This window comes from Vespa velutina, chromosome 8, assembly GCF_912470025.1.
Source record: "Vespa velutina chromosome 8, iVesVel2.1, whole genome shotgun sequence".
NCBI lineage: Eukaryota > Metazoa > Arthropoda > Insecta > Hymenoptera > Vespidae > Vespa > Vespa velutina.
Window position 1 is genome coordinate 3956306 of NC_062195.1, and position 12822 is coordinate 3969127.

Consider the following 12822-nt stretch of genomic DNA (forward strand, 5'->3'; position numbering starts at 1 on the left):
CATGAACAAAAAATGATCATCCAATTAAATTACAATCACTTAAATCAATTTATGCGATATCAAATAGATATTACGAAATTATTTAAAACATAAAAATTTATTCAATCGATCAACGATGAATATATAAAATGAAAGTTTTTTTAAACTTCGATCTCTTCTTCAGCAGTTGGTAAAATAACATTAGTGAATGTAAGTGGTTTTGATTTATCCTTTTTACAAAGTAAAACTTGTACCTTGCCAGAAATTTTATTTGTTAACGTAGCATCAATTGTTATCGGGATTGGTATACCACTGGGTAATAAAGGCAAGTTGACAACACGTTGATTGACTTCTGTATTTTCTCCTCTACAAACGATAAATAATCCAGTATCGGATAATCCATCCGAAATATTCGTGATCAATATTTGAATTCGATAATTGGGTCCTAAGCCAAGGACATTAGCCTCCAAAGATATTGGATCAAGTCCTGTATTTTCACAACCGCTTAACAGATCAACGGCATTTTTGGCAATAGTTAAACGTAGTCGTAAAAAACCTTGTTGAAAAGTATTATGAATTTTTTTCGCTTCAGATCTTTCTCTTATTGTTTGCTCCACGAAAAGACGCGTTTTTTTTGGTATTACAAATTTTGTACCACCGTTTGGTGTCACGGAGAAAATTGTATTATGTATACTAAAATCTGCAGTTCGCTTTAATATCTTCACACAGAGACCACCACTGACTGTTACCATTGCCATTGTTCGTTCTTCTTGTCCCATTCGTCCATACTGTAAAATATCCGTTTTTTTTTTATATAAAAGCTAGTTGATGATTATTATATACAGTAGATAAAAAGATACCTTTATTGCAGACACTGGTTCCATTGTCTTAATCGTGTCCACATGGTGTTTACCATCGTATATTCGTACACCATATCCAGCTGTACTGACAGCTAATAAAGAAAGTCCGCTTTGTGGTACTGGCAAACTTGCCATGTCTAATATAATACCTGGTACATTGATGCTCCATATTTTAATACCCTGTAAAAATAATATATGCATGCTTATGTATATTCTTTTTTTCCTTTTTTTTTTTTTAGAGATCTTTGTTTCCAAATTTTTACTTTTTTTGAAAATCCTAATAATGTTCCATCCATAATGGCGACTGCTGCACCATCACCGTTAAGAACGGAGATGGTAACAATCGGAGCTTCAAGTTTTTCCCAGAGTTTCACAGGACTTCCTCTTCGTATCGCTCCTATATTTCCGTCTCTGCCGATCACCATAATTCGTCCATCGCCAGCCCACAAACCAGTAGTGGCGAATGATACAGGAGACCATTTTAGAAGATGCTTGTCCATAATGGTAAACGCTCTAAAAGAGGGGAAGAAAAAGTGAAAAATTGAAATGATTCTGTAAAAAATTAATGCACTTTTCGTACCTCGGATCCAATACGAAAATCTCTTTGTTTTCTGTACCGATTATAAGACAACTACAAGCGGGATCATTCCACGAATCCTTCCTGATAACACCAAGGGTAGTCACTGCATTATTTTTAATCAGAGGTATTCTTCTGTATTGTTCCGCAAAACTCATTCGTAAATTCACATCCATCGATAAAAATTTTAAGGTACGCGGAGAAATTGCTGCTGCCCCAAGTTCTTTCAATAACGAGTCTAGATCATCGGTCAATGTCAGCACATTTAATTCTTCTTCGAGACCAGCCTTATGCCATATCTGAAGAAAGCTCGGGTATATCGTGCAACGCAAATAATATTAATGGTACAGGAAAAGTATATAATTTTAATCTTAGACGCACTTCTCGCTCTTTAGGATGAGCTTCGAGATGCGGTAAGCAATATTTAAAAAATGGCCGTAAATTCTTAAAGATATAAACACTGGAACCAGCTCCTGCAGCTAATACGGCTGATTTGGGTTCACCGTTTTCTGTATAAAATCCAGCGACTCCGCAAGGTGGATCTATCATATTATGCTCCGTTATTTGATCACTCCCTTTGTAAACGCGTATCTTAAAAGAATAAGAAATTACTTTTTATGAATAAAAAATCACAATATCAAAAGGATTGATGTTAAATACCTTTGCTGAATCAGCATTAACGGATCCTAAATCGGTGGACACAAGACGCGCATCTCCATCGCCGATTGCATCAAGCATATCGAGCCCACCAGGAAGAGTATAAATTTTAGCGCCCGGTTCCCAAATGGCTTCCAACCACCTGCTTGTTCCAAGACCACTGCCTGAATTGTGATCTGCCCTAAAAATAATGATAATTAAAAAATACAAATCTTAACATTATTTTAAAATATGTGAGTTATATAGGATGTAAAAATTGATATATCTTTACCTTAATCCGTGCATATTGAAATTTTCGAATATTTTAATAAATATTTACTTTTATTTTATTAATCAAATTGAGTTGCGCTTAACAAAAAAAAACATAAATATATATGTTTATATAATTTTAATATTTTTCACAATGTTATTCGCTCTAAATAATAGCGTCTAATATCACGTGCTATGTTTGGCTCTACGTATCCATGGGAATATTTTACTAATATACGACATATTACTAAGGTATCAGTAGGCATGCGCTCTTTAACATATTTCTTCAACTTAAAGCGTTTAATTTATGAATTCTATAAAATCGAAAAAACTTTATAACCTTCGGAACAAAATAAATTAATAAACAGAAAGATACAATAATGAGCACTTTCAGAATATAAAAATAGAATTATTTTGTTACAATTTCTTATATTGCAACAAATAAAAAAATAAAAACAGTAAAATGTCATATTAAAGAACAACCATTCGTATATGTAAAGTATATTCGAGATAATTTTATTCAATATATACATATTAAAATGTATTTAATAATTAGAGAAATGTTCACCTACATCGTAACATTGTTATCATTAGCATCATGTTTATTTTCCTTCTTAATTGAATAGTTACCAATCAACCTTCAGAGCTTTCGTTAACTACACGAACAGTAAACTGTTGAAAATTTGTAATGGCGATTTGTTTTTTCTTTCAAAAAGTTTTACTCTTATATTTTCCTTAATTGACGATGGAAACAGAAACTCCGTTATCTTATTACAGATTTAAATCAAGACCAACAAATAGACAATTGTGGCCAAAAAATAAAGAAGGCGAAAGCTTGTTTAAAGATTGGATTAATCGTGTTAATGTAACGTTAGATCCATGGGATAAAATCGATTCTCCACAATTTATAGACTTTTTTAATATACCTGAACTCTCTGATAGATTTTTTGGTATACATTTATATCTTTTTAGTATAGTAATTAGATTATCTTTTATTCTTACGCAAATTTATTAATGCGATTATAAATATTTCTTTATGTTAAGAAACAAAAGAAGAAGAAAAACCATTGCAGCACAGTGCAAATGCGCAGAGACTTCCTCGAACGAGTGATTATAACAATCAAAATGAACTAATTAAGTAATTGTCATGCTAAATTTTATGACTTTATATCTTACGAACGATACTTCATTTGTTGTTTTTCTTTTAGCTTACTAGACAATTTTTCTTTGACGAAAGAAAAGAAACAACAATTGGATAAAAACATTGATATCGATAAAGAAAATCGAGGGGAAAAGAAACAAGATTTAACAAGACAAGTATTAATTTAGTTTCAAAAATATTTGACTTACTTTAATTCAATTAATATTTCAGTGTATTCAAGTGAAACATAAAACAACGACAAGAGAAAACACAAAAAATATAACAGAGAAAGTGCATACTGCCGTGAAGTCTTTTAATTTTGATTTACGAAATAAATGCAAACAACAACAAGAGGTAAAATATATTTAAAAAGCATATTATCATTTTTGATAATTTTTTATTAATAATTATGTTTTATTTAAAATTTTTATTATCATTAAGACATTTAAAGAAGATAAATTGCATATATTTGGAGCGAAACCTGTACCTAAATTTATTAAAACATTGGTACCATCAAAGTCTAATTATACGATTGGTGAAAAATTTAAAGAATCGAATAAAATAAATTCCGAAAAATCTATTAAAAAATGTCCGGAAGTACGTTATCATGTAATATTTTAATTTTATTTGCATGTTTTTACTTTGTATAATAAATACTTTTTTTGTTTGCAAAAAGATTTGGAAAAAGCCGCCATTCTTACCTAGTCTTACTAAGAGAATTTTAAAAATACCAGAAACTCCACTTCTTTTAACAGCAATTAGAGCTAAAGAAAGAAAACGCTTCGAGGAAAAATTAAAAGAAAAGGAAAAGGAAATGGTAATGTTAAAATGTTTATTTCTGTATATCATTTATGTATATCTTAAACGTTCATTTAACATAATTTTACATTCATTACAAGAAATAACGATCCACATATCATCTTCAGATATACTTACATATAATTTTGTAATTGACAGATTGCTACAACTGAGAAGAAATTAGAAAAAGAAGAAATTGCTTGTTTGAGAACCAAAAATTTTCATAAAGTTCAACCTATTCGCAAGTATAACTCAAATCTGACGCGAATCGAGAAACGTCCTCTTATCGAACCACTAGATCCATTGAATCACAAACGTCGACGACGCATTTAACAAATTTTTCAAATAAAATAAAAGAAAAGAAAAATAACAAGCATTTGCTTTGTTTTCTTTTTAACATATTTTCTCATTGAAATTTACATTAAGTTTGATATAATATATTTTTATTGCTACTTTAATGTTACTTTAAAAAAGGGCAATTCTTTTTTTGTAAAATTTGTATAAATACCGTTTGTATACATATATTTAAAAAAAAATTCATAAACGAATATATTTTTGGCTCATTAAAATAGTTCAGTATAAATTTTTCCATTATAGAGACATAAACATCAATTGTTGAGAATTAACAAATATGATGATTTGAATGATAAAAATTGTAATCGTAACAATATAATATTTATCATACTTTACCAACAATTACTTTCGTACTATATATATTTCTTAATTATTATTATTATTACTTACCAACTTAAAGTGGTGAACAAAATTTTGCTTTTGTATTTATTTCTAGATTTCATTTTATTAAAATTTGTCCATGTTAATATTATAAAAAATAAGTAAGTATGTTATCAAGGAAATTGTAAATTAAGACGTATTCATTAAATTAACAATTTGTACCCTATACTTAGAATCAGAAAATAATTGTCTCCAATTCTCATGCATTTATCGCTAAAATTTTTTGTGGTCAGAGAGAGAGAGAGAGTATTTGTCCCTTTTATTAAAGATATTTAGCACTATTAACAAAATTACATATAATTAATCTTTTGATCTAATAAATCTGTTTATCTACAATTAGTTAAAAAATATAAATTCAAAGATTGCAGAAAGTCTAACATTTATAAAGTTAAGCTTACCATTTAACATATATCAGAAGATTACTACATTGTTAAATAAGAATAATATATACTTGAACTTTATATGTAAGAACAATATTTAAAAATAATAGGAATATAAAACGATATATTATATAATATATAATACATTCATCACTAACGCAAATTAATACTGTTTCGTGAATTTGCAGATATGTAAGAGCTTTAAAAATTTTTTTGAATTGTCTCTCAGATGGCATCATTATTTGTAAAGAAATCTATTTACCCACATATATATATATATATATATATATATATATATATATATATATCACATGAATGAAGTTATTAGAGAATGAAAAATAAAGTGTATAGAGATCAAAAAGATAAATAGAGCTATACGCACTCTGTTATTACCTGCATGCAATAATATATATGTATATGTAGTATGTGTATTTGTGCGCGTACATACGCAAATATGTAAACCACATAAAGAATACAGGAAGCCCAATGAATGTCGACGACAGACAAACATATAAGTAACAAACAGTCTTATTAACTACGTGAACACAGCCAATGACACATTAATTAGATAAGATCGTAGTTCCATATAGTTCACAATGAAGGTAACACATGATCAATAATATTATGTTTTGAGATTTATGAATGTAGATATTCAATCAAGATCGTCCATTTGTTTTCGTCTATTATTCCACGCAGTGGTTTGATTACTATCTAAATAAAGTAATGCCGATGTCGGTGATGGAGGTAACGATGAAGATGGAGGTCGTGCAATAAGAATTTCCGGTTCACTACAATGAAATTGACATACTGTGCTAGAAGTACTTAATGTTGATTCAGATAGCATTCCCTTTCCTTTCCCTTTTTTTATTATTTTACCGTTATCTCTATTTGTTTCTCCCAAATCTTCTGATTCTTTTTTATGAAAACAAAATAATAATTTTTTTCCCCTACAATTAATATCAATCTGATTAATATTAAAACCAAAAAATAAATACTGTTGTTTATATGTTCGATATGTTACCTCGGATATTGAAATTGAGCAAAATGCGATGATGGACCAATGACTGCTAACATTGGACATAAAAATAATGTAGCATAAATCCAACTTATCCCCATCACAAGTAATAGAAATACACCAATTTGTATATATGCCAATACATCAGAGGGTAACATGAGAGCACCAGCAACTCCACTTGTTAATGTTGCCATCAGTGTTGGACCACCCATTTGATCTAATGCTGCTTTAACTTTATCAATTCTTTGTTCCGAATTACATGCTCGATAACTTACAGCATAATGTAAACTGAAATCTACTGCCAAACCTTGAGAAACATAAAATTCTTATATCCTTTCATATATATTTAATATTATCTATTTAATATATAATTAATGTTACCTATGGCAGTAGATACTGCAACACTTTCAAGAACATTAAGTTTCCAGCCGAGAAGAATTAAAGCAGCAACAGTCACTATAATGGCAGCACCAATTGTTATAATTGCATACATACTAACTAAAGGATTTAATGTTACGAATGCTAATACTGCAAGTGCTAAAATCAATGAAACGATCATAGCCCAAATAGTACCCTCGTGTAATGTACGTTGTAATTCGTAAAATTCCAATTTACTAATGAACCATCCTCCTTGCATAGTTATAGGTGCAGTTTTTAATTGTTCTTGCATCCAAGTCTCTACCTAAAAATATAATAATTATTCGAGGAGCCTTCTTAAATACAACATCGAATATAAAACTTACTTCATGAAAGAATTGATCCATATGAAAATATGAAAGACTGTAGTCATATTTACTATCATATTCTACAATTAACGCCTTTATTTCAGGCACTGGTAATGCTAAAGATTCTGTTGCATTTGTTGGTTCCAATGAAGTTTGTACTGATTCTTTCAAAAATTTTAAACCTGCATAGACTTGACCACCTCGATTCCACAAATAAGAAGGTGTGCGATAGAGTTGTGCAGCAGCTTCTGCTGCACACTGTTTTAATATATTTGGCTTATAAGGAAAAGAACTTCTTTTACAACATGGTGAATAATTAATATGCGTGTCTACAGGATCTTCACAATGCCTTCGCATCCATGTACGTAACGATTCAATAAAACAATTAGGAAGAAGTGCTCCTAATGTATTACGATAAAATGGCTGAATTCGTAGATTACGGCAGAATTGTTGCAACCATAATTGAGATTTTGGGTGGGACACGTCGAAAGATTCATCCCATACTAACATACCCTTTTTATCAGGATTAAGGTAATCTCCATTATCAACTGGTTTTATGCCCCAAACAAATCGTAGTGGTAAGATCTCATCACCATCAATCTAAATTCATATAATTTTTATAATAACATTTATATATTGAATATTATTTATTTAATTTATAATTATTACCATTTCATGTTTTTCGAACCAGAATTGTCGTGAATAAATTAAATCATATTGTTCAAAAGGGTGAGAAGTTTCAAATAATTGGAAGTCAGGAGTATCAGGTAATTGCAGTCCTGGATAGTGAAAAACTACTATGCAACCAGCTGTAGCTAAGGCACCCAAACTCACAAGCCAAAACCATCTTAAACTAATTGCAATTTTTGTGAGGAAGACACTAAATATAAGAGCAATTTTATCTGTAAATATTCGCATAGGACGAATAATTTTCCTGGTAATAAAACTCGCAGGTGACAAAGTAGTTATTCGACAATGTTCTGATACTACTACACATGCTGGTAGCCACGTGATCATTAAAAAGAAATTAGTAATCACAGTCATTCCTGAGAACAAACTATATATCACAATTATTAATATTAGATAAATATCTAAAAGAATGCATTTATGACATATCAATATAAATATTTTGTTACCTAAAACAGTTAATGGCAGTGACATTACTGACAATAGATGCAAAAAATGCTACTGCTGTTGTTAATGAAGTAACAAACATAGATGGTATTGCATGTTTCATGGTTTCCTGTACTAATCGTGCTAATTCACCATTAGAAAGTTTTTGTTGCTTGCAACACTCCCAAACTTTGCAATATATAAATGCATCATCTGCACCAATTCCTTCAGAAAACATACTTATCACAGTTATATATGATATTTAATTTTTATACAGAATTAAAAATATTAAAAGAAACTTACCAACTGCAACCACAATTGCAAGCAAATTCATAAATGGGAAAAATTTAATTTGCAAAACAAGAGTATACACTGCATATGAAATGCCAAGACTAAAAAGTACTGCAAAGAATGTAGTAATAGTTAATAATAAAGATCCAGTATATATCCAAATGCATAGAGTCACAAAGCCAAATCCAGTTAGAACCAGACTAAAATCCGATACCAAAAGACGATCAAATAATGTACTTTTTAATCCTAACTGCATGCCTTGTACTTTAAATTTCCCATAACTCAGATCATTATTATTTAACTCTTTGTAAAAATCTAAACTGGCTGAACTAGCTGCAATTGGGAGAAATAGCATTACAGATTGCAATGTTGAATGTGACTTATTTAAAGATTGTTGTTTCTGTAAAAGAAATATATAATTTAATATAAAATTATTGCTCCTGAGTACAAAATAAAATTAAGAAAACAAATCGATTCTTACATGACTTGGAATGAAATTTACATCTAAAAGGTAATGTAATAGATGATAAACTGCATTATGTAGATAACATTCTGCTGGAACACGTTTCTGACAATTAAAATCCTCTGCACAATTAATAGTCAATTCCAAATTATGATAATAATAAGCACATCTTCTTAACAAAGTTTCTACTCGAATAAGATCATTCTCAGTCACTCCCAAACAGGAACTTCGATTAGACAACAATGCTACATAATTAGCAGGTGACCAACTTCTGCAACATTTATGTCCTATATTATTATGTTCCTCTTGAATCTGACATAATGAAGGAAAATGAGGATTTGCTCTAAGTGCAGCATCAATATGACACTGAGCTAGAACACCTTCCATGGTCCATAAACTTTTTTCTTCTGTTTCTGTGCCTATAACTACACGAGCATAAGCAGAACTTGGTAAATTACAGAAGAAGCTTTCACTGTCCAAATTATTATGATTTTTTTCATCTTCTATAATATTTAATCGATTCTTATTTCTTAATTCTAATAATTCTTCCCATTTATCTTTGTTATTATCATTATTTGAATCTTCTTCTGTTTCATTTTTTGTTACAATATACTTTTTTCCTTTTTTTCTGTTAATACTCTTAGGTTTTTTTCTAAGAATACCCTGACTTGTCCAACCATAACTTTGTGTAGTCGAGTCAGTCTGTTAGAAACAGTTATTTATATATTATGATATATCTTTAGAAAAAATAAAATAATTGAGTTACCTGTTGATTTAGTTGTTTTAAATAATAATAATATTCCAAAGGATTATCAACAAGCTCTCCTCTAGGGCTGCTTGCTTCCATTAAATTTTGCCATGCTGTCAATCTTTGTGCTAACACAGTACCCCGTGCTTCAAATCCCTTACAATGATAAATACATATATATTTATTATTATATATATATATGTACATATATATACCTATATATATATACACACACACACATATATATATATATATACTTGTACAAGTACATAACAATTAATAATGCTCACCAACTGAGGATCAGAAAAATCTGGAAAATTTTGAATAGTACGAGGAGCTATTAAACATGTACAAGAAAATAGAAATACTGTCAATAGAATAACATATGGATGATGTGCAACTATACGAGAAAACCACCACGCTTCCATTTTTAGCCACTGTTATATTTCACATAGATATTATTATTTCAAATCTAGATTAGCATGGTATAATAATAAAAAAGTCTTGATAAAACACCACTTAAACACATTACACTTTAGAGTAAAAATAGATTATTTCATATGTTACTTTCAAAGAAATTAGTGTCAAAATATAGTCTAGAATTACTAATACTATATGACGGTTTTATAAGTATGCACTTCACATTGAAATCATAATTTTGTATACGTAATGCATACATCTTCGATATTTTAAATGTTGAACTTTTATGATTGCCTATCTGCACTTTACTGATTCCATTTAAGAAGAATCCATCTTTTATATGTGCAAATAGTTAATTAAAATATGTATATATCGAATCGATATTTTTTTACTTACATCGATTACGATACAAAAATAATCATATATTTATTATAATACAATATTCAAACTATTACACAATTATTTTACGGTATCATTGGAAAAGTAATATGGTTGATCCATGAGAAGGGGTGGCACATGTGTTTACATCGCTATGAGTGGTACGATCCAATAGCTTGTCCGAAAAGCAAATCGAGAAGTCGATTGTTGAAATGGTAACGTTCGTAAATTGTCTGTCTCATTTTTTCTATTTTATCCCTCTCTCTCTCCCCAATTTTTTATGTATTTTTTATTTTATATAATAAAATATATACATAATACGATTTATTACGATTTATTTTAAATGATATTTTTATTTAGCAAACTAAACACACGAAGTAGTCAATTGGATGATACATTAGTATACGCATATTTATGAACAAATCCATTAAAAATACATTGAAAAAAGTAAAATAAACAATATTATTTTTATTTACGTATCTTATGCCTGCAATATTTTATTTAATATAAAATACAAATTAATTTAAATATTGCCTTTTTTTGCTTACAGTTTATGATGTTAATCATTACAAACAGTATGTCTGTGTTCAGTCCATTACACTAATTTGTTCAACAAATTACTAAGCATTAAGTGTACAATATTTTTCATATCATTGTATAAAGCTTGACTATGAAGGTTTCCTTTTTTTGTATTTATATGAAATAATATACATACATGATTTTTTGCTGAATATTTATAAAAAGAAAAATAATTTGGTTATAACTCTTAGTTACCAATTTAAAAGAAACTACCCTTAATTTAAAAAATATTAAAATATGTTCTTTTTATATAATATTATAAGACTATATCACTTAAGTTTATCTACATTTAAAAGAGTTTTATTAATAAATTTTATAAATAAGAAATAAATTTGATATTGGTAACCAAAGGTTATGTGTGTGTTTCACATATTCATCAAATAAATAAATGCAAAGAAAATGATCTTTAATGTTACTGGTAGTTTATAGAATAAAGCATTGAAATTTAATTTTTTAAGATTAATATTTTTAAATTAAATGAAAACATTAACGATGTTTAAACCTCAATAGGATTTACAACAATTGCATTCCTTTTCGCTTCTTTTGATTCTTCTTCCGGATGTTGTAAGTCATCCTGACCTCGAATTCTGATATTATGTTTTTCTTTATACTCATTTATTTCAATACCTTTTTTAGTTAATTGGTCATTCAAAGCTTCTATTACTTTAATCAACTAAAAATAATATAAACAATTAAAGTTATACAACAATAGAATATACTTTTATATAATTATATAAAAGTACATACTTTTATATAATTATATATAAAATGTTCTATATATTATAATATCATGTACATATAGAAACAATAAATTAAAAGATAAATGAATATTTATTAGGTAATCAAACCTGTTCTTTGTTTGTTACTAATGTGGGCATAACATCTTCGACAGTACGCTCACATAATACTCCTCCAATCATTCTATAACATTTCCTTTTAGGATCAACGTTTTTTAAAGTATCGATAACAATCCTAAAAAAAAATAAGTTATTATATTAACTATTTTTATATATATATATATATAATAATTTGTAAACATAGGTTAAAGTGCATACTTATGTTCATTTAATTCCATTTCCATTTCGGACAATTTATTGGCCATCATTCTTTGTTCATTTCGAAGTGTTTGAAATCCAGCGAATATTTCTTCATTTGATTTTCCACCTTTTGAAGATGTTTTTCCCGATTTTTTTTCGCTAGCCATATTAGGAGATCTAACCACAACTCAAAGAAACTGAACTAGCCTAGTAGTTTCCTAACCTATACGATCATCTTGAGAGATGCAAAAATTATGGTATGTCTTCATGTTCTCGAAATTTATCATTGCATTTAGAACAAGGCGTATTTTTATAATTCGACGTCATCGTATTTATCGTATTCATTAGTATCACCCATACATTTTTATGTAAATTGAAATAAATGAAGACAACGGAACTAGTATTTGTAAAGATTGTTTTGAAATTCTAAACAAAAAAAATTATTACCTAATCTGTTAATATTTGTTTTTTTTTTTTTTTATATTGTGTACATTTTTTTTCATATACTATATAAATAGTTTTAAAATATATTTAAAATAAAGTAAAAAGATATTTGCTATTATAAATATCATTTTATGTACCAATCGGAACTTAACAAATAGAGCAAATAGATAACAGGAAAAATTCCAAATTTTAATAATGTTTAATATACACTTATTGTACATTTTCAATTTTTT

The 12822-nt window shown here is 28.5% G+C and overlaps 4 protein-coding genes across 5 annotated transcripts; 1 reads left to right on the plus strand and 3 right to left on the minus strand.

Annotated features, from left to right (window-relative positions):
• Positions 1-78: 78 nt before the first annotated feature.
• LOC124951205 (Bardet-Biedl syndrome 1 protein) lies at positions 79-2553 on the minus strand. The gene is made up of 7 exons (XM_047499188.1): positions 2345-2553; positions 2077-2254; positions 1798-2007; positions 1420-1715; positions 1103-1352; positions 840-1019; positions 79-767 (listed from the first exon to the last, which is right to left on the minus strand). Exons 1-7 carry the CDS (start codon positions 2356-2358, stop codon positions 141-143), a joined length of 1755 nt encoding a protein of 584 aa, XP_047355144.1. The 5' UTR covers positions 2359-2553; the 3' UTR covers positions 79-140.
• A 409-nt stretch (positions 2554-2962) lies between these two features.
• Positions 2963-5057, plus strand: LOC124951215 (targeting protein for Xklp2-like). Its single transcript, XM_047499213.1, has 7 exons — positions 2963-3272; positions 3367-3460; positions 3531-3639; positions 3695-3817; positions 3905-4060; positions 4140-4280; positions 4421-5057. Exons 1-7 carry the CDS (start codon positions 3068-3070, stop codon positions 4592-4594), a joined length of 1002 nt encoding a protein of 333 aa, XP_047355169.1. The 5' UTR covers positions 2963-3067; the 3' UTR covers positions 4595-5057.
• LOC124951201 (protein dispatched) lies at positions 4295-11057 on the minus strand. Of its 2 annotated transcripts, XM_047499175.1 has the most exons (11): positions 10548-11057; positions 10022-10068; positions 9750-9887; positions 9002-9685; positions 8533-8920; positions 8253-8454; positions 7786-8173; positions 7135-7716; positions 6773-7073; positions 6398-6698; positions 4295-6323 (listed from the first exon to the last, which is right to left on the minus strand). In XM_047499175.1, exons 3-11 carry the CDS (start codon positions 9828-9830, stop codon positions 6029-6031), a joined length of 3222 nt encoding a protein of 1073 aa, XP_047355131.1. In that variant the 5' UTR covers positions 9831-9887; positions 10022-10068; positions 10548-11057; the 3' UTR covers positions 4295-6028. The 2 variants fall into 2 exon arrangements, with proteins under 2 accessions (XP_047355131.1, XP_047355130.1); XM_047499174.1 differs by having other exon boundaries at positions 10022-11057.
• A 440-nt stretch (positions 11058-11497) lies between these two features.
• On the minus strand, positions 11498-12418 carry LOC124951214 (prefoldin subunit 2). The gene is made up of 3 exons (XM_047499212.1): positions 12164-12418; positions 11957-12080; positions 11498-11781 (listed from the first exon to the last, which is right to left on the minus strand). Exons 1-3 carry the CDS (start codon positions 12310-12312, stop codon positions 11605-11607), a joined length of 450 nt encoding a protein of 149 aa, XP_047355168.1. The 5' UTR covers positions 12313-12418; the 3' UTR covers positions 11498-11604.
• Positions 12419-12822: the final 404 nt, after the last annotated feature.

Coding starts and splice junctions, on each gene's coding strand:
- LOC124951205 (XM_047499188.1), bottom strand. Junction 2,008..2,076: donor TTAATGCTGATTCAGCAAAG/GTATTTAACATC, acceptor TATTCTTTTAAG/ATACGCGTTTACAAAGGGAG. Junction 1,716..1,797: donor CTCATCCTAAAGAGCGAGAA/GTGCGTCTAAGA, acceptor AGCTTTCTTCAG/ATATGGCATAAGGCTGGTCT.
- LOC124951201 (XM_047499174.1), bottom strand. CDS start 10,159: ATGGAAGCGTGGTGGTTTTCTCGTATAGTTGCACATCATCCATATGTT. Junction 9,888..10,021: donor ATTTTTCTGATCCTCAGTTG/GTGAGCATTATT, acceptor TATCATTGTAAG/GGATTTGAAGCACGGGGTAC. Junction 7,074..7,134: donor TGGATCAATTCTTTCATGAA/GTAAGTTTTATA, acceptor TTATATTTTTAG/GTAGAGACTTGGATGCAAGA.
- LOC124951215 (XM_047499213.1), top strand. CDS start 3,068: ATGGAAACAGAAACTCCGTTATCTTATTACAGATTTAAATCAAGACCA. Junction 4,061..4,139: donor CTATTAAAAAATGTCCGGAA/GTACGTTATCAT, acceptor GTTTGCAAAAAG/ATTTGGAAAAAGCCGCCATT. Junction 4,281..4,420: donor AAGAAAAGGAAAAGGAAATG/GTAATGTTAAAA, acceptor TGTAATTGACAG/ATTGCTACAACTGAGAAGAA.
- LOC124951214 (XM_047499212.1), bottom strand. CDS start 12,312: ATGGCTAGCGAAAAAAAATCGGGAAAAACATCTTCAAAAGGTGGAAAA. Junction 12,081..12,163: donor ATGGAATTAAATGAACATAA/GTATGCACTTTA, acceptor ATTTTTTTTTAG/GATTGTTATCGATACTTTAA. Junction 11,782..11,956: donor TAGTAACAAACAAAGAACAG/GTTTGATTACCT, acceptor TATTATTTTTAG/TTGATTAAAGTAATAGAAGC.